This window comes from Vulpes lagopus, chromosome 18, assembly GCF_018345385.1.
Source record: "Vulpes lagopus strain Blue_001 chromosome 18, ASM1834538v1, whole genome shotgun sequence".
NCBI classification, from domain to species: Eukaryota; Metazoa; Chordata; class Mammalia; order Carnivora; family Canidae; genus Vulpes; species Vulpes lagopus.
In genome coordinates this window covers 29,235,527-29,254,489 of record NC_054841.1, presented here as the reverse complement: position 1 = coordinate 29,254,489, position 18,963 = coordinate 29,235,527, and the positions used below count along the sequence as shown (strand labels likewise).

Genomic DNA, 18,963 nt, shown 5'->3' with positions numbered 1-18,963 from the left:
CTGACCTTCCAATCTCCTGAAACAGCTGTTGCTGAGGTCACCAATGTCCTCATTGCTAAATGTAATGGTGAATTCTTAGTCTTTTTTTTATCAAACTCTGAACACCATTTAGTGCAGTTGACTGTTGCCTCCTTTTTTGGAATAGTTTCTTACCTAGACTTCTAGAGTATTCCAATTCTCTGATTTCCCTCTTGCTTCCCTGGCTGCTCCTTCTCATTCTCCTTCACTGGCTCCACATCTCCATGGCCTCTAAACACTGTACATACCCATACCCCAGGATTCAGTTCTTGGACTTCATGTTTTCTTTCAGCATTCATTCCCTTGATGATTTCATTAATTCAGATTTATATCTGCAGCCTGGACCTTTCCCTCAAGATCTGTACTCATGTTTTCTACTGATTCCAATCCCCTTCCCCGGATGTTTGGTAAGCATCTTCACACTTCCTCATCTGCCTCCTCCCAAACCTGCTTGTCCTGAAATCTTTTCCTCCTCAGTAAATAGGAACTCTGTCCTTCTAGGTTGATGAGGTCAGACATCTGGGATATGTATTTGACTGCCCCCCCTCTGTCAATTTGTCTCTCCTTCCATGACAAATCCTGTCAGTCCTGCCTATGAAATATATTCAACTACTTCCTGCCACCACCTCCTAACACCCCCTCTATAAAAGCCTCTACTTTCTCTCACCTGGATAACTGTATTGGCTTCCTAACTCACCTCATGCTTCCACCCTTGCCTCCTACAGGTCATCTACAACACACAAGCTAGAGTGATTTTGCTAAAATGTAAATCATCTCATTCTGCTCGAAAACCTCCCTACCGCCCCTGCCTTCCATGCCACTCAGAATAAAAACCAAAGTCCCGGGATCCCTGGGTGGCGCAGCGGTTTGGCGCCTGCCTTTGGCCCAGGGCGCGATCCTGGAGACCCGGGATCTAGTCCCACGTCGGGCTCCCGGTGCATTGGGCCTGCTTCTCCCTCTGCCTGTGTCTCTGCCTCTCTCTCTCTCTCTCTCTCTCTCTGTGACTATCATAAATAAATAAAAATTAAAAAAACAAAAACAAAACAAAACAAAAAAACCAAAGTCTTTGTAATGGTCTATATGCAACTTACAAGGCCCTGTCTGCATGGTTTTGCCTTCCTCCGACCACACTGTTGGTTCCCCAACACCATCTTTCCTATGGTCCCTCATTCTAGTCACCTGCACTTTCTTGCTGTTCCTCAAACATACCAGGTCCACTTTTCCTCTGGATTCAAACATGGCTTCCATCCTTCCTTCCTTCCAGTCTTGGCTCAAATGTCATCTTTTTAAGGAGGCTTTCCTTAAATACTCTAAAATTGCGATACCCCCTTCCTGGGCACTCTGATCTTTCCTGATGCTGGCTTTTTCTCCTTAGCTGTTACCACCATCTGACATAATATATGTTTCATTCATTCAGTTCACGTCCATCCCCCCAACTAGATTGTAAGCCATAAACACAAGCCTTTTGTCTGTTTTGGTCACTGCTTAATCCACAGAATATAGAAGAGACCCTGGCACAGAGTGAATATTAAAAAAAAATTGTTGAATGAATAAACAACGTATTTAATTGGCCAGAGTGTGGGCAACAGGCATTCTCAAAAGTGCTGATACGAATACCAATTGGTGTAATCTCCACAGAGGGCAAATTGACAATAACTATTAAAATTACAACTGCACATCTCCTCTGACCCAGCAATTCTGCTTCTTTAATATCGTTCATATGAATGCATATATGTGCAAAGTGACACATGGACAAAGAAGTCACTGCAGCATATTTTATTCCTGAAAAGGAATGAAAATGCTCCAAATGTCCAGCAATGGCAGACTATTTAAAGAAATTATAGTTTATCCATACCATGGAATATTTTGCAGTAGCAAAAAAGAGGAAAGAGACTTCTTGTGTTCTGTTATAACCTCCCAGATATGCATGTTTTTTAGAGAAAAGAAAAGGTGCTGTAAAGTACACTTAGTATGCCAGGAAAGGTACAAAAAGAATATATATCTGAATATTCTTGTCTATGGGCAATTTCAAGATGTCCAAGAAACTGCTAACAGTGGTTGCTTAACTAGAGGGGAATGGATGGGTCAGGAGCAGAAGTGGAAATCTTTTCGCTATAAACTCTTTTAAACTTGATTTTTTGCTTCTGTAAATGTTTTATCTATTAAAAGGAGGATAAGGCAGGGTTTATCTTCCAATATGGAACAATCCGTAAGATATATTGTCACAAATTTTAAAAAAATATGGTAAAAAAGAGTGTGCACCGTATGCTGTACGGATGGGTGGGGTACTTTTGTACCTTTTGAATTTTGTACCTTATACATGCATTTGCTATTCAAAATGAAATAAAATAATTTTAAAAGATCACGATGGGAGAACGCATTTTTACATGCATCACCTCAACAGTCCTGTGACTGACATCCACCAAGTATGTCCCCATTTTTCCAATGAAGGAAATGGAAGATCAGAGAAGCCAAGCCAAGCAGGCAGAGGTGGAAGTGGACCGGGGGGAAGAGAACTTGCATTTCCCTGCCTTTCCCACGCCGGCCCCTTGGTCCCCCCAGCCACTCTCTGGGCTCTGGTTCGCTTCTTCCCCGTCCCGCCCCCACCCTCTGCCCTGGCTCTCTGGGTTCTTCCCCAGGGAACAGATCTCCTAAGCCCAGCCCAAGAAGTCAGCACCGGGGCTTCACTCCGAGGCCAGGGACTGCAGCTCCCTGGTGTCTTGACAGTTTCGCTCTGCTTACAGCCACCAATAGGGGGCGTGGGTGTGCCACCATGTTATGCGACTGAACCCAGCCCACCCTGGCCTCCCAGGGCCTCCTCCCCAAGCTGTACCTGTCAATGATGACCGGGTCAGAGGGCGTCTCATTCCGGTTGCCGCAGCTCTTGCGGTCACAGCACCGGCTGGGGGAAGATAAAGAGAGGAAGAAGGAGGAAGGGAATGAAGGAGGTGTGCGTGTGTGTGTGTGTGTGTGTGTGTGTGAGCGTGCGCACACAAGCTTCAGGTTGAGAATGCTGTGTCCTGGGACACCTGGATGGCTCAGCGGTTCAACTCTGCTTTCGGCTCAGGGCGAGATCCTGGAGTTCAGGAATCGAGTCCTACATCGGACTCCCTGCATGGAGCCTGCTTCTCCCTCTGCCTGTGTCTCTGCGTCTCTCTCTGTGTGTCTCTCATAAATAAAATCTTAAAAAAGAGAGAGAGGGCAGCCCCGGTGGCTCAGCGGTTTAGCGCCACCTGCAGCCCAGGGCGTGATCCTGGAGACCCTGGATCGAGTCCCGCATCGGGCTTCCTGCATGGAGCCTGCTTCTCCCTCTGCCTGTCTCTCTGTCTCTGTCTCTCTGTCTCTGAATGAATAAATAAATAAATCTTTAAAGAGAGAGAGAGAGAGAGAGAGAGAATGCTGTGTCCTGTCTCTGAGTATGGCATCCCTGGTCCAGAAGGCTCACTCTCAGGAGCCTGGGATGAGAAAGGTCCTTCGCAGGGACCTGGAGAGCCCAGTCCTGAGTGTAAGATTGGCCAAGAAACCCTTGCCCCAAAGGCATGTTGCTCCCGGAGGATTCAGGAAAGGCAGACTGCAGGCCACCTCCAAGGACATTATATATATATATATATAGCAAAGAACTCAGATTGTAAGCATGCAGCTCAGGAATTACCAAAAAGTGAGCCCACTCAGGTAACCAGTACCCAGACCACGAAAGGCCACATGATCAGCACCTCAGAAACACCCCGCCCCCTGCCCCACTTCTTCCTTGTCACTACTATTTCCAAAGGCAACCAATGTCCCAAACAGATTTTTGAACATGATTTTCTTTTCCATGCACAAGGGACTGCCTCTTAAGACCCTGTATGATAGGCATCTCATGGGGAGACCTTGCCTAGAAATGCCAAGCTCTGGGGTAACAGGGAAGAAGAGCCAAGAGCTATGTCTGCCCCACCCCCACCTCCCCTGGGAAGGCAGCAAACCCTGAGGCTCATCTAGGAGGCAGCAAAGTTTCCTCTCTCTAGCTCCAGAGCTAATCCAGGAGGCCTAGCCCTGCCCCCACCTCCCCTGCAAGCCTCCCCTGAGCTTTATTAGTTAAGCTTTCCAGTGGTGGCAGGAGGCCTCTTTTACAAAAACACTTGGAGAAGCCACATAAACAGGCCAGGCTAATGGGGCCTCAAGGACCCTCTCTTCAGCCAGCACTGTGCTCAAGGGCCTCCCTCCTCCCTCCTCGCCTCCCCCAGCCCGGCTTCCTCAGGGAGCTGTGAGGGACGTGATGGCAGTGGTCAGGGGCAGGGCCTGAGGGGGACCAAGTGGCAAGGTGCAGGTGACCCAAACCTCCTCACCTGCACATGATCTCATGGGTGAGCAGCACTCGGCACATTTCGGGGTTCTTGTCCTGCCCCTCATAGATGATGGCCTGGGGGAGAGGGGGTGTGCACAGGCTCAAGGGGAAGGAGGCTCCTCTTAAATCCAGGTGTAGGGGAGAGATGGGTCCTGCCCCCAGGGAAGATCATGCCCTCCAACTCACTCTGGGGTGCCCAAGAAGACAGAGCTGGGATCTGGGCTCCCCAAACCAGGACCACCACCAGAGGGCTGCAGTGGGCAGGAGTGGCATCAGGTAGGTCTACAGATTCTGTTTGTCCACAGGCAGCTCTTTCCAGAGCCAGCTTTGTTTGGGGCCAGGGAAGTCCTCAGACCACAAGGTCAGGCTGGGTGGGGTAGACACACTCCGTGTCCGCTGTTCCCATGCCCCTAGTGGACCTCTGCCTCCTGCTCACAAGTATTGTCCCTCTGGGCTTTCCTCATTGGTGTGATTCCTCTCTCCCTGGACCTCTTCCAACCCCTTCTACACTTGTCCCCACACAGTCCCACTGGCCACTGTCTGGTCTGCCTCCCATACCACAGTGACCACAGGCTTTCTAGAAACAAACCATTTCTTCCTCTATGCTAGGATTGGGTAGAGGCTGCTGGAAGACTGTGGGAAAGCCTGTCTCCACCTTGCATTCCAGACCACGGATAGGCCCATTTGTGACTCAGCCCTGTTCTTTACCAGAATGCTTGAGGTCTCTGAAAAGCCCTGACACTCTGGGGCCCTGCCTCAGGCAGGATCCATCAGGATTTACTCAGGTTTCAATTTCTCCAAGCTCCTAACGCTGGCCCCCGAGCCTCCTGTGACCTTCCATCTCAGCAAGGAACTAAGGATCTGCAATAGAAGCTCTGGGACCCCACCTAGTCCCCTTTACTGGACCAGTGTGCCTATCCTCCCAGCTGTGGTTAGTGTAGGCTGCTAAGGGCTTTCTCTTGAGAACTAACCTCAGCAGATAGGAGCTGCCTAGCTTGGAAACATCTGGAAGGTTACACTCTCCCCTTGGAAGTGGCCCCCAGCCAACAACTGACTGATACAGGGTACAGTGATCCCGGAGTCCCAGGATCATGTCCACATCAGGCCTCCTGTCTCAAGGGGGACGACTTTGGTGCCATTCCTTCTCTAGAGCTCCCTGGGGATCAGGCTGAGGCTAGACCACATCCTTGCTGAGCCCTGCTCAGCCTTCTCTGTCCTGCTTCCCTTCCTCCCCTTCTCTTGAGAGCTGTACCCCTGCTTCCCCGTAAAGCACAGGCACCTGAATGCCCATCTAGACTGGTCTTCTAGCGGATGCAACCTAAGACAGGGCCTTTGTCTTTTCCTAGATTGGAGGGCAAAGCCACACATCCTCCTGCCATAGGAGCTGGACCAGTGCAGATGAGGAGCACAGGAGAGGCTGGGGCAGGGCTAAGGAGGCTCACTCAGATGGGGTTCCAAGAGGATGGTAAGGTGGGCGCGAGCATGCCCTGGGCTGGCTCACCTGCTTGGACATGGAGTCAATGAGGCGCACATAGAGGTCCTGCTCTGTCCGAAGTCCTAAGGGTGGGGAGGCGGAGAGGGCTTGCTGTGACCTCTAGTGACTCAGCTACACTCCACCCCCTGCCCCCTGGAGCCAGCCCCTCCTCAGCCCCGAGGAATGGGGCAGTATATGTCACACAGGGTGCGGGAACCTAGATCTCCTGGGGCAGTGGCAGGACTTGCTCACCATTGTTATACACCAGCCGCAGGCGGTAGTGGATTCCGTTGTTGGTCTTTTCAGCCCCCGGTTCCTGCAACCGCAAGAGGGGGAGGACGCTCGCTCCCTGTTCCCACGGACCCGGGGCCTCCCCGCCCCCCGTTGGGCTGCCGCGCGGGAGGGGTTCCCTGAAGCCCCGCCCCCCGGCCCCAGGAGCCCACGAGCCTCTCACTCGGTCCTTTTCCACGAAGTCGATGAAGGCCGTGCGCTCCACCTCCACGGGCTGCCCCTGCCGGTCATACATGGCCAGCACGAAGTGGAAGAAGTTGGATTTCCTGAGGTTGGACGGGGGCTGCTTCTCAAAATGCGCGCGTGCCAGGCCCACGCCGCTGCGAGGAGGAAAGGGGGTTGCAAACCACCGGAGGCGGGCCCGGGAGAGAAGGACCCCGGCGCCTCTGGGGCGCCTCTGACCCGGCAGGCGGGCTGCTCAGGGCGCGCGGCCGCGGCCAGGGCCTGGGCAAGAAGTCAGACGGGACGGGCTCATTCCACCACCCCTGCCAGGGATCTCGTCCCAGACACGCCTCCGCGGACGGCGGTGACCCCAGCCTGCTCTCCTGGGGACAGGAGACACAGCAGGTGGTAGCGGAGGCACCCTTGCCAGGCCACCTCCCAGGCTTTTCCCTGGGCCCCACATTTTGAAAGGCAGATCTCTAAAACCAGAGGTAGGCATTGCCCATCTAACAGTCCTGTGACTGCTCCTTAGAGCGTCAGAGGGCAGCTAGGAGCTTCTGGAACAAATAGCCCCCTGTCCCCCAGTCCACCATTGGGTTCATGAGCCCATGGCATCCTCTGGAAGATGATGGTGATGTCCTTCAGATTCTCAGAGACATTGAACTGTCCCCAGCCGGGACCCTAGGCTATGTCTGAAGGCAGGGGGTGCACCCCTCAGGTGTACAGGGACTTGCCTTCACACTTTAGGAAAGCTACACACTGGCTCCCTTGGACAGGAGGATCTTCTGCTCTAGCCACGCCAAGGGCTTTCTCCTGGCTCATCAGAAATGAATCCAAGGGATGCTTGGGTGGCTCAGTGGTTGAGAATCTGCCTTTGGCTCAGGGTATGATCCCGGAGTCCCAAGATCGCGTCCCACATTGGGCTTCCTGCATGGAGCCTGCTTCTCCCTCTGCCTGTGTCTCTGCCTCTCTCTGTGTGTCTCTCATGCATCAATAAATAGTCTTTACAAAAAGAAAAGAAAAAAAAGAAATTATTCCAAAAAGGGGCACCCCCGGCTGGCTCAGTTGGTGGACATGTTCTTGATCTCTTGATCTCGGGGTTGTGGGTTCAAGCCCCATGTTGGGTGTAGGGAGAGATTACTTTTAAGTAAAATCTTAAAAAAAATAAAATAAAATAAAATAAAGTAAAATCTTAAAAAAAAAAAAAAAAGAGAAGAAAAAGAAATGATTTCCAGAAGCAAGGCCTGGCTGGGCAAGAGGAAGAGGAGAAAAACAAAGGCCCTGTTCACCAAGTATTTCTTCAGCCCCAGAGATGTACCAAGCCCAGGACACAGGGCACTGAGTGGGGCCAGAATTAAATGCCTGGGAGAGAGGGAAGACAGATACAGAGAGCTATAACACAAGACAAAGTGGTGAGTGTTCCCTAAAAGATGTTACTATACAAAAAACAAACCCATAGAAGCAAAGGAAGAAAAAAAAAGGAATTATTTCTGCAAGAGTTGAGAGGAAGCCTTCATGGAGATGGTGGCTTTCCCCCCGGTTCTTGAGGAATGAATAGGAGTCCAACAGTTGTAGCAGGCAATGGGGCAGAACAAACAGCATGAGAAATGGCTGTGAGTGTGAGGGTTGGTGTCGCTGGACCACAGATTTTAGAAAGTGCAGTGAAGAGAAGAAAAAGTTGCATTGGAAGTGCCAAGTCTGGAGAGTCACAAAAACCAGGCCATGAGTCTAGACTTTCTTCTCTGGGCCAAGGTTTTGAAAAGTGTGTTCCTTGGGTCTCTCATGGGTTCAGATCCTCCCTCTAGAAAAGCTGCTACAGCCACAGTTGCTGGGAAATGAGGCTTTATAGCACACACAAGTGTATGTAGGGGGCCCTGAGACACCCTCCAGGAATAGACTTTGCTGGACTTGGCTGAGGCTAGTGCCCCCCATGTGTGGGTGCCATTTTGGCATGATCCCCACTTCCTGGTATTTATGCCTTTGTGTAGTGCCCTCCCAGACTGTATCTGGGTTGGTCTGTGTGGCCAATAGAATATGGCACAAGTGATGACATATGATTTCCAAGGTTAGGTTATAAAAGACATGGTGGCTTCTGCCTTGTTCTGTTGGATCAGTGACCCGGGGCAAAGCTGGCTGTCATGTTGTGAGGACACTCGAACAGCTGTATGGAAGGTCTACATGGAGAAGAACCAAGGTCTCTTTCTTACAGCCAGCACTTAGCTTGCCAGTTGTGTGAACGAGCCACCTTGGAAGAAGATCTACAGTCCCAGTGAAGCCTTTAAAGGACTGCAGCCTCAGGAGAAGCCCAAAGAACTGTGTGAGGTAATGGATGTTTGTTGTTTGACCTTGCTGAGTTTTGGGCTAACTTTATGTATCAATAGATAACTAATATGTCAATTTTGTTAAGGGACTAGGGTTGGAGAAATACAATGAAGGGCCAGCAGAAGGTTCTGAAGCCAGGCGGGGCTTAGAAGCTGCTGTGGGTGGGGAGGGTGCAGTGTGGTGGGAAAAGAGAAGCTGCCTGAGAAGGTGCCACAGGGATGCAGAGGAGAGCATGAGGGAGTGCTGCCTTGAACCATTCAGAACAGAGTCCCATCATGGATGTGCCACTGAGAAAATATCTGCCATATTCATCACTCCTTAATGCTGTTCTTCACATAATTTTAAATCAACTTACTTACTCTGCTTCATGCAAAACCATATCTGGGATATCCTGTTTTTACTCGTACATACCATAATAAATACATAAACAATAGAAGGACAATTGTTCCACCTCCTTAAGCCTGTGTGGGAGCCTCGCTGGTCCTTGTGAAGTGCTGATTTTAGGGGCAGAAGTGATGGGTCTTGCTAGTCTCTGATCAAGGGGGGTTGGAGGGCACCACCCATACCTTCTCTTCCCCACCAAAGGTTCTTTCTACATGTGTCCCTTTCTTGGGGAGTCCTCCTCCCTCCAGCTTTCCAACTCCTCTGCCCTCTCCTCCTGTCCCTCTCAGGCGACCAAGTCCTTTCCAGGGCCTTGATGGTCCAGCTCCCCATTTGCTCAGAGGCAGGGAAGCCCAAAGAGCTTTGATCACAGCAGGTCCCTGATTACTGCTGATGAATATGCTAATGAGGCAGCAACACTGACTCCTCCTTCTGGCCCCTGGTCAGGTTCCAGGACCACCTGAGGGGAGAAACGGTGGAAAGGAGTGGGCTTGTGGAATCCTCCCATATCACTATGCCCCTTATACCGTCAGCTAGACCAGGAAAGGTGCCTGGAAGGCTCTCAGACAGAAGGGCTGGAGGGCTCAGAAAAGGGGCCTTACTTAATAGAGAAGGGGTGGATGCTGAGCAATGACCCAATCCCCTGCACCATTCAATATTCCCGTTCTTCACAGACACCCCTGCACGACCAGGCCAAGAGTAATCAGTGATGCTGGCATGAGTTTCCTTTCTCATCCATCTCTCTTGGCAAATGTCAGTCAGTCCTGGGCTGCCAGCTCCTGCCAGTCTTCTAAGGACCAGACCTGAGAAGTCTGGCCTAAGTCCCAAGCCAAACTCCCTTCATGGGGCTGCCCTCCATACAAGAGGGGATTCCTGGGGAGAGAGGTCAGGAAACCAAGGGAAAGGAAAGAAAGCAGGTACCCTGCCCCCTGCCCAGGGCCTGTGGACCACTATCCAGTGCTGCCAATGGGGAGGGGGAGGGGACGCAGAGGGGGTTGCACTGCCTCACATGCCTATGCCTGACCCCGAAGTGGGGTGAGGCTATGTTCCACTTCTCCTGAGGCAGACCAGCATCATCCTCCCTTCCCCACCTTGCTGAGTGGGTCTGAGGCACCCTCATCCTCCAGGGGTCACACCCACCCAGGTAAAACAACAGGACAGGTGGCTAGTTTACAGTTCCTAGAGAGGATTAATATCAAGAACAGGGACAGAGGGGCACCTGGGTGGCTGGTTGAGCGTCTGCATTTGGCTCAGGTTGTGATCCTGGGGCCCTGGGATTGATTCCCACATTGGGGTCCCTGCAGGGAGCCTGTTTCTCCCTCTGCCTATGTCTCTGCCTCTTTCTGTGTCTCTCATGAATAAACAAATAAAATCTTAAAAAAAAAAAAAAGAAGGGTCAGCCCAGGTGGCTCAGCGGTTTGGTGCTGCCTTCAGCCCAGGGTGTGATCCTGGAGACCGGGGATCGAGTCCCACGATGGGTTCCCTGCATGGAGCCTGCTTCTCCCTCTGCCTGTGTCTCTGCCTCTCTCTCTCTCTCTGTGTGTGTGTGTGTGTGTGTCTCATGAATAAATAAATAAATAAATAATCTTTAAAAAAAAAAGGGGACAGAACAGTAGGAGTAACAGCTCCAGCCCCCCATCTCCTCGCCTCCCCCCACAGAACTCCAGAGTGGACAAGACCCCTGCTGGGCACACCCAGTGCTACTCCTGCTCTGTGAATGTCTCTGGTTTACCCTGTTCATACCCCTGCTGGACATGTGAGAGGCTCAAGGTGAAATAGAAAAAGTTTTGCTTCAAAAAGCCATTCTCTTACTTCCTATGAACAAGAGACAGATAATCACAGAAGGCTCAGTGCATCAACAAGAACATGAGGTGGATCTGGGCTATCTCTTCCTTCTCCTGGTTCCTCTGTGCACCTCCACTCCCAATCCACATGCCTAAATGAAAGTGCAAACCCCAAAGGGAGAGGGTTGGGGAGGGGAGAGACTTTAGCTTCCCCCCCCTTGGGAAGAACTGATGCCCTTGTAATGAGAAAACAGATCAAAATTAAAGAACAGAAAGAAAGAAAGAAAGATCGGCTCAGTTCAGAAAATGGACACAGGGGTTGGCAGAGAGGTGGGAGTGCTCCTGCTGGGTGCAGCCTGGGTGCAGCCTGGGTGCAGAAGTGTGGGAGGTGGGACTACTGTCTGCTCTCATACTAGCTTAGAGACGGATGTGGATGAAGGCCAATGTCTCTGAATCTGTGGTCTCCCAGGTGGGGTTGCCCTATACCGCCACTGGGGTGAGGGGAGTAACTGCCAGGATGTCTACTGTTATGAATCCCTTATCTAAAAAGAAAAAAGGGAAGCAGGAGTAGAGTCCCTGAAGTCTGGAGAGGCTACGATTCAAATGCCAACCGCTTACGTGGGAGGTGATTCCAGCAAACACTTGGCTGGGCTGGGGAATAAGAAAGAGAAGGAAAGGCACTCCTTAAAGGGTGTATTATCTATGAGTTACCACTGTGGGCCACTGCAGCTTGGTCCTGGTGGGAGCTCGGGAAACAGTCTAGAACAGGTGCTTCAGAGTTATCTGCCAGAGGGCTGGAGGAGGGACCTGGGATAGTTATCCACCAACGTGGCTCCTGGGGCGTCATTTCTGGCGTGCAAGTGGGCAGAGCTGGCTCTGGCAGCCTAAGAAAGTCTCAGGAAGCAGACGATGGGAGAAGCAGACCCTTTACCAATAGCCTGGGGTAGGGGGGGATATGGGTGGGGTAGGGTACCAAATACCAGCCATCCAGAGGCCAGCAGTGTGTTAGAAGCTGGTAAAATTACAGCCCCAAGGACCGACTGCAGCCTGGCAGATAGGCATAAGAACTGCCTCACCTGGTACATGTGTTGCTGGAGCCTGTAATTCTGAAAAATCTCATTCACTTAGCATCATTAGCGCACAAAGTATGCCACATGGGTGCCTTTCCCAGATAAATGCAGCTGAATGACGAAAACAGCCACATTAATCACTTTTGTGAGACTCCAAAAAGAATTACATATCTCTTGGCTTGCTTAAAAAGATTGTTTTCGACAAAATGTTCAAGAGTTTCCTATCAACTCTGGAGTGTGCTGAGGGGTGGGGGCATTTGCTCTCATACTAAAGAACCCAGACATGGGAGGAGAAAGTGCTCATTTTCATATCTCTACCATGGACTGCTACCCCCCCTTCCCATCTTCTGTTCTGGAATAGCCCATAAGTTGAAGGCGACAGTGACAGAAGAGCTTTGGTTTGCGTAGCTACTTTATGGTCTGCAGACACCTGCTTTGTAGCAAGCATGGATGTGCATGGGCTTCCTGAGTACTATGCTGGGAACCCATGTTAAAGCTGACACCAAGGACAACCCGACCTTCACAGCTGAGGCCATTCAGGTGGCCTGTGCTTGGGGGATGTGTGTGGGGACATGCTGGGGGCTGCAGAGCTATCTGGCTGCTATTACTGGGGTCTCAGCGCTCCCTGGAGATGCTCCTTCGCAAGGCGGGGCAGGATCCACCAGGGCCCTTCTCTGGGTAGCTGCTGGACCCTGCCACAGCATTCTAGTTCAGAGAGCACTGCACCATCTCAGCTCTGTCCTCAGGAGGTCACTTGGGGCTCCCCACATCCCTGACTGCATGCTTATAATAATTACGAGCAATTTAAAACAGGTATCCCAAACCCCTCAGAGGACAAGTGTCCCAGGCTGGAGTTTGGCCTCCCACAGGGGTATCCTTGGACTTTCTGGCCATCCCCCCATCCCCCACCAAATCTGAACTCTTGCTCGCCCTGATAGCCCAAGGTTCTGAGCAGTGCCTTGGCTTCGGCCTGATCTGCCTCAGAATCTGGGATGCTGGGGAAATGGGGATAAGCCCCAAGGTCATCTGCAACAGGGGGAAGCTCCTTTCAACCTGTCCTCCCCCACAGGGTGGAAGGAACAAAAAGTATATGTCTCCTGTGTCTCATCTAGTCTCAGCTTTCCCTGAAGTCTTGGCTAATTGCAATCTTTCTTCTCCCCATCCTGGCCCACTACCTAGTTCTCTCTTTTCTCCGTGTGCTCTCTTCCTCTAAGTGTCCCACTGGCCCTCCTCCCTGCAGGCCACCCCTGGGCCCTTTGGACCACTGATAGCCATTGCACTGGGCCTGGCATTCCTGGCTCCAGCCAAGATCTGTTGGCCTAGCCCTGCCAAACCCAACTACAGAGGCTAGCCGAGCCACAGAGCAGGAAGATAAAAGCAGCCCACTGGGGCATGCCCACCTTGATGAAGTGGGCAGAGGGGGGACCTGGAGGCTCTGAAGCTGTGTCCAGAGGGAGGGGAGGCTTTGGGGCTGCTTCATATTCCCTACTCCCACTGCCCATGGGGCCAGGGAGGTAGCAGCAGCAGCAGCAGCAGCAGCAGCGGGTGGGCTCACCTGCCACAGGAAGTTGTCTCAGCCACCAATGTCCCCCCAGGGAGGTGGGGGGAGGGGAAGGATCTCACTAGAGCCAGGTCCCCCACCCCTCCTCTTGCCATCCATTCCACCTAAAGGCTGCCCACCCTGCTTCTCTCTGCCCACCCCCCTCACCGCCCACCCACAGGCCTGCCTGCCAGGTCCCAGGCTGAGGAGCGGCTATTAATTATTAAAGCAAACAAAAGCATTTCCTAGCAGGGAGGCTAGCATGCAGCTGCTTACAGGAAAGGCAGCCCAGCTGGCTTTCTCAGGGCCTGCTTGTGTGCTGGGATCTGCTTGAGGGGGAGGGCGGGCTTGGGTCCCGCAGGGGTCTCCCTGGGTTGGGAACCACATCAGGAGGGGAGGGGTGAGCACCCAAGCAAGAGGATGCGTTGCAGTCTGGGAAACATGGGTTGTGGCTGGCCATCTGCAGACTTGGAGATAAAGTGGCAGCACTGGCCAGGGGTCCTTGTGCAGAGCTCACCACTGGGAAGATCCTGCCAGGCCCCACTGAGCCAGACTTCCCTTCCCTCCCCTATTGCTTCCAGAGCAAGGGCACAGGGCCTCTCTTTTTTCCCTACCTCTCTTTTGCTCAGAACTTTCCTTCCTGTTGGGAGAGCCTCCCTCACTGATCTTGGCAGGTTCTGGGCCTTCTCCATCTCCACCTTCTGTAAAACTTGGCGTCATAAACCTGGGAAGCAGCAGCTGCCCAGTATCTGGCTCTTGGAGCCAGGTAGATGCTGGAGGCCACCAACACAGGGAGGGGAGCCCAACAGAAAGGGTTCTGGAAACTTTCTAGCATGCACTCCTGTCTCCTTTGGCAGATACTATTTCCACCTGGGTGTTGTGGACACAAGGACGAATAAGCCACCATCCTTGACCTAAAGGGAGGCATGGGCTGGTGGGGCACAGCTGACTCTGGCCTGTGGCCAACATCCTTGGTCAGCCCTGAGAACTCTTCCTGAGGTCTGGGTGGGAGGGTGCTGATATAAGAGGGGCTGGGGTGGGTCCCCCCCCCAGACCCAAAGACTTTATTCAGTGCACATGTGGGTGCTGGGGCCAGGGGAACTGTTTCAAGAAGCATCATTGGATGCCAAGCATCATGACAGGGCTGGAAGGGGGTTTGGGGTCAGACCATGGTGAGCCCTGAATGCTGAATACCTGGGAGGAAGTGGGGGTGACTGAAGTTTTTAATCTGAGAAGGGCAGGATAAAAGAATAAAAGTTCTTTGGAAAAATTGCTCTGCTGCCCACCCTCCACCCCCCTGCTGCAGGACATGGCATAGTTTTCAGGGAGATGTGAGAAGCTGGGGCTGGGGCAGTGGGCTAGGAGGCTGAGGTGGTAACCAGAGGTAGCTTAACCTTCAAGCCACGGAGGAAAGAGGTGCAGGGCAAGGGGTGGCTATTATTAAAAGTTGACCTCGGGCATGAAGAGATATCTAGAAGCCTTGACAGTCAGGAGGCTGTGAAGCAAGGCATCAAAGACAACTGGCAGATCCCAAGCAGGCTTGGGGAACAGTGCTCCTGGGAAACTTGAGAGAAGGCAGGGAGAGGTTGAAGAGGGAGGTAGGGAAGGGGAAAGGAATGTTTGTTGCTGCTGTTTCAGGGTGGAAAGATCTGAGCCAAGAACTGGGGATGTGTGTGTGGGGGGGGTGGGGGACTGAGACACAAATGGGAGAGATGATGGGCCACTTTGAGAGGAATGAGGAGAAAGAATTAGTCTGCTCCCTCATGGAAGGAGATGGTCCAGAGTTAACCAAATGGGGGCTGGGGTTTGCTCCTAATCTGTGTCTCTGGACTGAAGTCTCTGGACTTGCAAATAAGGAGCCCAGGCCTGAAGAAATGCCCCTCTTCAAACTGAGGAAGCTTTTGGGGTCCCAGTGATGTGGCCCCCAGGACTTAGATTGGACACCTCAGTGCCACTCAAGACCCCCCCCCCTCGCCGCTCCATGTGCAGACAGTACTGCTGATGGTCAGATCTTCTGGGAAAGGAGAGGATCCATCCCCACATTTCTGTACCCACATAGGCTACAAGAACCCCACATCTGCTTCCACATCCTTCACCTCTGCTTCCCCCTCATCAAACCTCCTAGCTTGACACACGGACAGAAGTTCGGGTCAGAGAGAAATAGGAACCCTAAACCCCAGGAGCCCCCCCGAAACTCTTCACCCACTCTTACAAGGAGCTCTTACCACAGCTGGTGGTGGAGAAAAAGATGGAACCCGCATTAAGGAACTGACCATCTCAAATTAAGTCAGAACCAACAGAAAACCAGGCAGGATACAGAACTGTATGCACAGTCCGAGAGAAAAAAAAACAAAAAACAAAAAACATGTGAATGGGGAAAAAAGACCAGAAGGAAAAACACTAACATGTTGATGGTAGTTGTATTGGAAAGGTAGAATTTTGGTTTCTACTTACCAATTGTTCTGGAATATAGTTATAACATGAGCAAAACTATGTACTTAATTCACAGGCAAAACCTTCTCCTCTTGAAGAGATGAGGTACAGGGTCAGCGCCTCTTCCCCCCCCACCTCGGCCCCCAAGCACTCCCTGCTGACAGTCAACCAAGGACAGGACTGCAGAAACACAGGACACAGGTGCCCTTCGCAGAGGAGACAAGGTGTGTGTGTCTGTTAGGGAGGAGGCTGGGCTGGGCTAGGAGTGGTGTCCCTGAAACAGGCCAGGGGAGGGGAATGTTGGGCCAGTGTGCCAGGCCTGGTCTGCCTGGCAACCCTCCTATCCAATCCCTTCAGGCTGCTGGACAAGCAGCTGCTCAGACCTCAGGGAAGCCCAGCTCCCACGTGCCCCAGAGGTCTGCAGAGGCAGGATCTCTACTCCTAACCGCTGAGAACTCCCACAGGATATCTAACACCCCCACTCAACACACACACATCCTGACGCTCACAAAGAGGGGCACAAAAAGTTTGCGGCCAGTGTTGCCCGGTGTGTGTGTCTGTGTGTGTGCAGGTCAACAAATCCTTTACACTTCCTTTCCAAACCCCGGAGTTCATTCCGTACCCAGGCTCGGTGCCCAGACTCCTGCGAAGGCGGCAGAGGGGATGGGCATGGGTGCTGGGTTCCCAGGGGCCTTCTGCCTCCCCCAGGGCCCGCCAGGAGACCACTTTGCCGAGAGGTGGGACCTGACTGCCCGGCCCCAGCCCCAGCCCCAGCCCCAGCCCCAATCATTCCGGCCAGGGCGACTGTCCAGCTCGGCTCTTCCCCACTCTTCAGCCCCCCAGCCGCTTCTCTGGCTCCCCACCTACCCCTCCTTCAGCTCTGAGGGGCGTGGGAAAGCAAAGAGGGGGCTGGGGTTTGTGCCTTTCCCGGCAGAGAGCCTCGGAATTGGACCAGGAGAGGCGCTGAGACTGCCCGCGAAGGAGCGGTTGTCTGTTACTCGACGGCCGGTGGCTGGGGTCACGGGTCGGGGACTGCGGGCAGCGGGGGGCCCTTCTACTCCAGAGCCGTGGATCGCCCGGCCCCGAGCGACGGCCAGAAATCAGACATCGGAGCTGCGAGCGCGGCAGCGGTGCGGAAGCCCCGCCCCGGCCCGCCCCGAATCCTCTGGAGGAAGCAGAGGCGCTCGGGGCAGGGCGGGCGGGAGAGCCAGCCGGGCTGCCCAGGGTCGGGGCTGCCCCGCCGCTCGCCCCCGCGGCTCCGCGGGCCGAGCGAGGGCGGCGCGCAGCCGTCCAACCCCGAGCGCGCCGGGCGCGTCCGAGCGCTTACCTCTGCGCCGCGGTGCTGGCGTCCAGGATGCCCGCGCCCTGCATCCAGGAGCGCACCGAGCCCAAGCCGGCGGGCAGCAGCGGCTCCTCCTTCAGGTTCAGCCCGCCGCGGGGCAGAGTGTCCTGCGCGGGGAACATAGGGGCGCGCAGTCGGTGGGCGCCCCCGCCGCGGGGAGCGCGGTGCAGCCGAGGTCGGGCGGCTCGGCTCAGCCCGGCCCGACGGCAGCGGGCGCCTCCAGCAGCGCAGCGCAGCGCAGCGCAGCGCCCGGTCCCGCGTCTCAGCGCGCGCTCGCCGCTCGGGCGCTCCCTCGGAGAAAGCGGGTCCGCGAGCGCCGGCGCCGTCCCCTCCCTCCCGGGCGCGGGGCGGGGAGATGCAGGGATTCCCCCGCGGCCTGAGCGCCGGCGGGCGGACGGCGAGCGGGCGGGGAGGGCGGGAGCGGAGCCGGCACCGGGTCCGCGCCGAGGCGCCCCAGAGGCGCGCTCTGGCGGCTGCCCAGGGCCGCGGTCGTCGGAGGGGGGGCCCGAGCGCCCCGGGAGCTGCTCCGGCGAGGCGGGGGCGCGGGGCCGCCCGCCCTTTCCCCCCGCGCCCCCCCACCTCCCGCCCGCCCGCGGCGCCGGCGCGGGGCGCTGATTACCATCCGGGAGGCGGAGGCTGCGGGCGCGGAGCTCGGCGGCGGCGGCGGCGGCGGCGGCGGCGGCGGCGGCGGCGACAGCGGCGGCGGCGGCGGCAGGAGCAGCAGCAGCCGCGCGTCCCGGGGAAAGGCAGGGGCAGCGCCGGGCCAGCAGACGCCGCCGCCGCCGGAGCCCCGCGTGCCCCGGCGCCCCGGCCCTGCCGCAGCCCCGGGCGGCAGCACCTGGAGCAGCAGCAGCAGCAGCCCGGCCGACTCCCCCCGGGGCCCGGTTCCCGCGCCGCCCCGCCGCGGCCGCCGCCGGCCGCCGCTCCCCGGGGCCTGGCCGCGGGCCCGGGCCATCCCGCCGCCGCCGCCGCCGCCGCCGCTCCCGGGGGAGCGGGAGTCGAAGGGAGGGAGCGCGGGCGGGCGGAGGGATGGCGGGAGCGGGCGGGCCCAGGGGACGGGGGCCGGGGGAGGCGGGGGCGGGGCGGCGCGGCCGGCCGAGGGGCGGCCGGGGACGTGACATCATCGGGGGAGGAGCGGCTGGGCCCGGGCCGCCGCGGCGGGGCGGATCCTGGCGAGTCGGGCGCGGGGGCCGGGGGCCGGGGGCCGCGGCCTGCCCGAGGCCGCGGGGAGGGGCGGGGGGCCCCGGCGGCCCCGGGAGGCCCGGGCAGGGGGCGGCCGGGGCTGCGCGGCGCGGGAGCCGAGCCGAAGCCGGAGGAGCGCGCCTCGCCGAGCTCGGAAGCCTCCGCCGCGTCCGGGTCGCCGCGGGACGGCGCCGGCTTCTGGCCTCGCCGCCCGCCCGAGCGCCCGCCCGAGCGCCCGCCGTAATCTCCCGCACTTGCTGCTCGTTTTGACGCCTCCGGGCTTTTGCTCCTGACGTTCCTCGCTCGCCCCCGCTGCGCTCCCAGCGTCTCTCCCCGCGAACCCGACCTCGGGTTAACCTCAGCCTGGGACTAAAGCTCCCGCTCTTAGCCTGGGCCCCAGACGGCCGCCCCGCCGAGCCGGTCCCTGCACACCCCCTTCCCTGGGCTTCCTAAACCTAAAGCGTTTAGTTTCCAGCCTGTGCCTTTCTGTGCCTTTCTCTTGATTTCTGATTCAAGTTGGACACTTAGGGCTCAGAGTTAGGACTCAGAGCCCAGCGCATCTCCTCCTCTCTCCCCCAGCATCTTCCTTCGCAGATTTCATTCCTTTTTTAAAATTAGTTTCTGGCACAGAAATCCTCTC

General features: G+C 55.4%; 1 protein-coding gene across 5 annotated transcripts in view; it reads right to left on the bottom strand.

Moving 5' to 3' along the window:
• EBF4 (EBF family member 4) overlaps positions 1-17,804 on the bottom strand; it is a 56,081-nt gene extending 38,277 nt beyond the window's left edge. For 2 of the 5 annotated variants that reach the window (XR_005984338.1, XM_041732161.1), the window contains exons 1-6: positions 17,127-17,263; positions 6,271-6,427; positions 6,069-6,132; positions 5,844-5,899; positions 4,344-4,417; positions 2,852-2,920 (exon numbers count right to left, since the gene is read on the bottom strand). Coding sequence is in view for 4 of the 5 variants with exons in the window: in XM_041732161.1 (XP_041588095.1) it covers positions 2,852-2,920; positions 4,344-4,417; positions 5,844-5,899; positions 6,069-6,132; positions 6,271-6,427; positions 17,127-17,263 (557 nt within the window). In the remaining variant the exon portion in view is untranslated. Of the gene's footprint in view, positions 1-2,851; positions 2,921-4,343; positions 4,418-5,843; positions 5,900-6,068; positions 6,133-6,270; positions 6,428-11,832; positions 11,860-13,226; positions 13,512-17,126; positions 17,264-17,760 lie in introns of those variants that run through there. The other 3 variants (XM_041732162.1, XM_041732163.1, XM_041732164.1) reach the window with 3 other exon arrangements.
• Between the last annotated feature and the right edge of the window lie 1,159 nt (positions 17,805-18,963).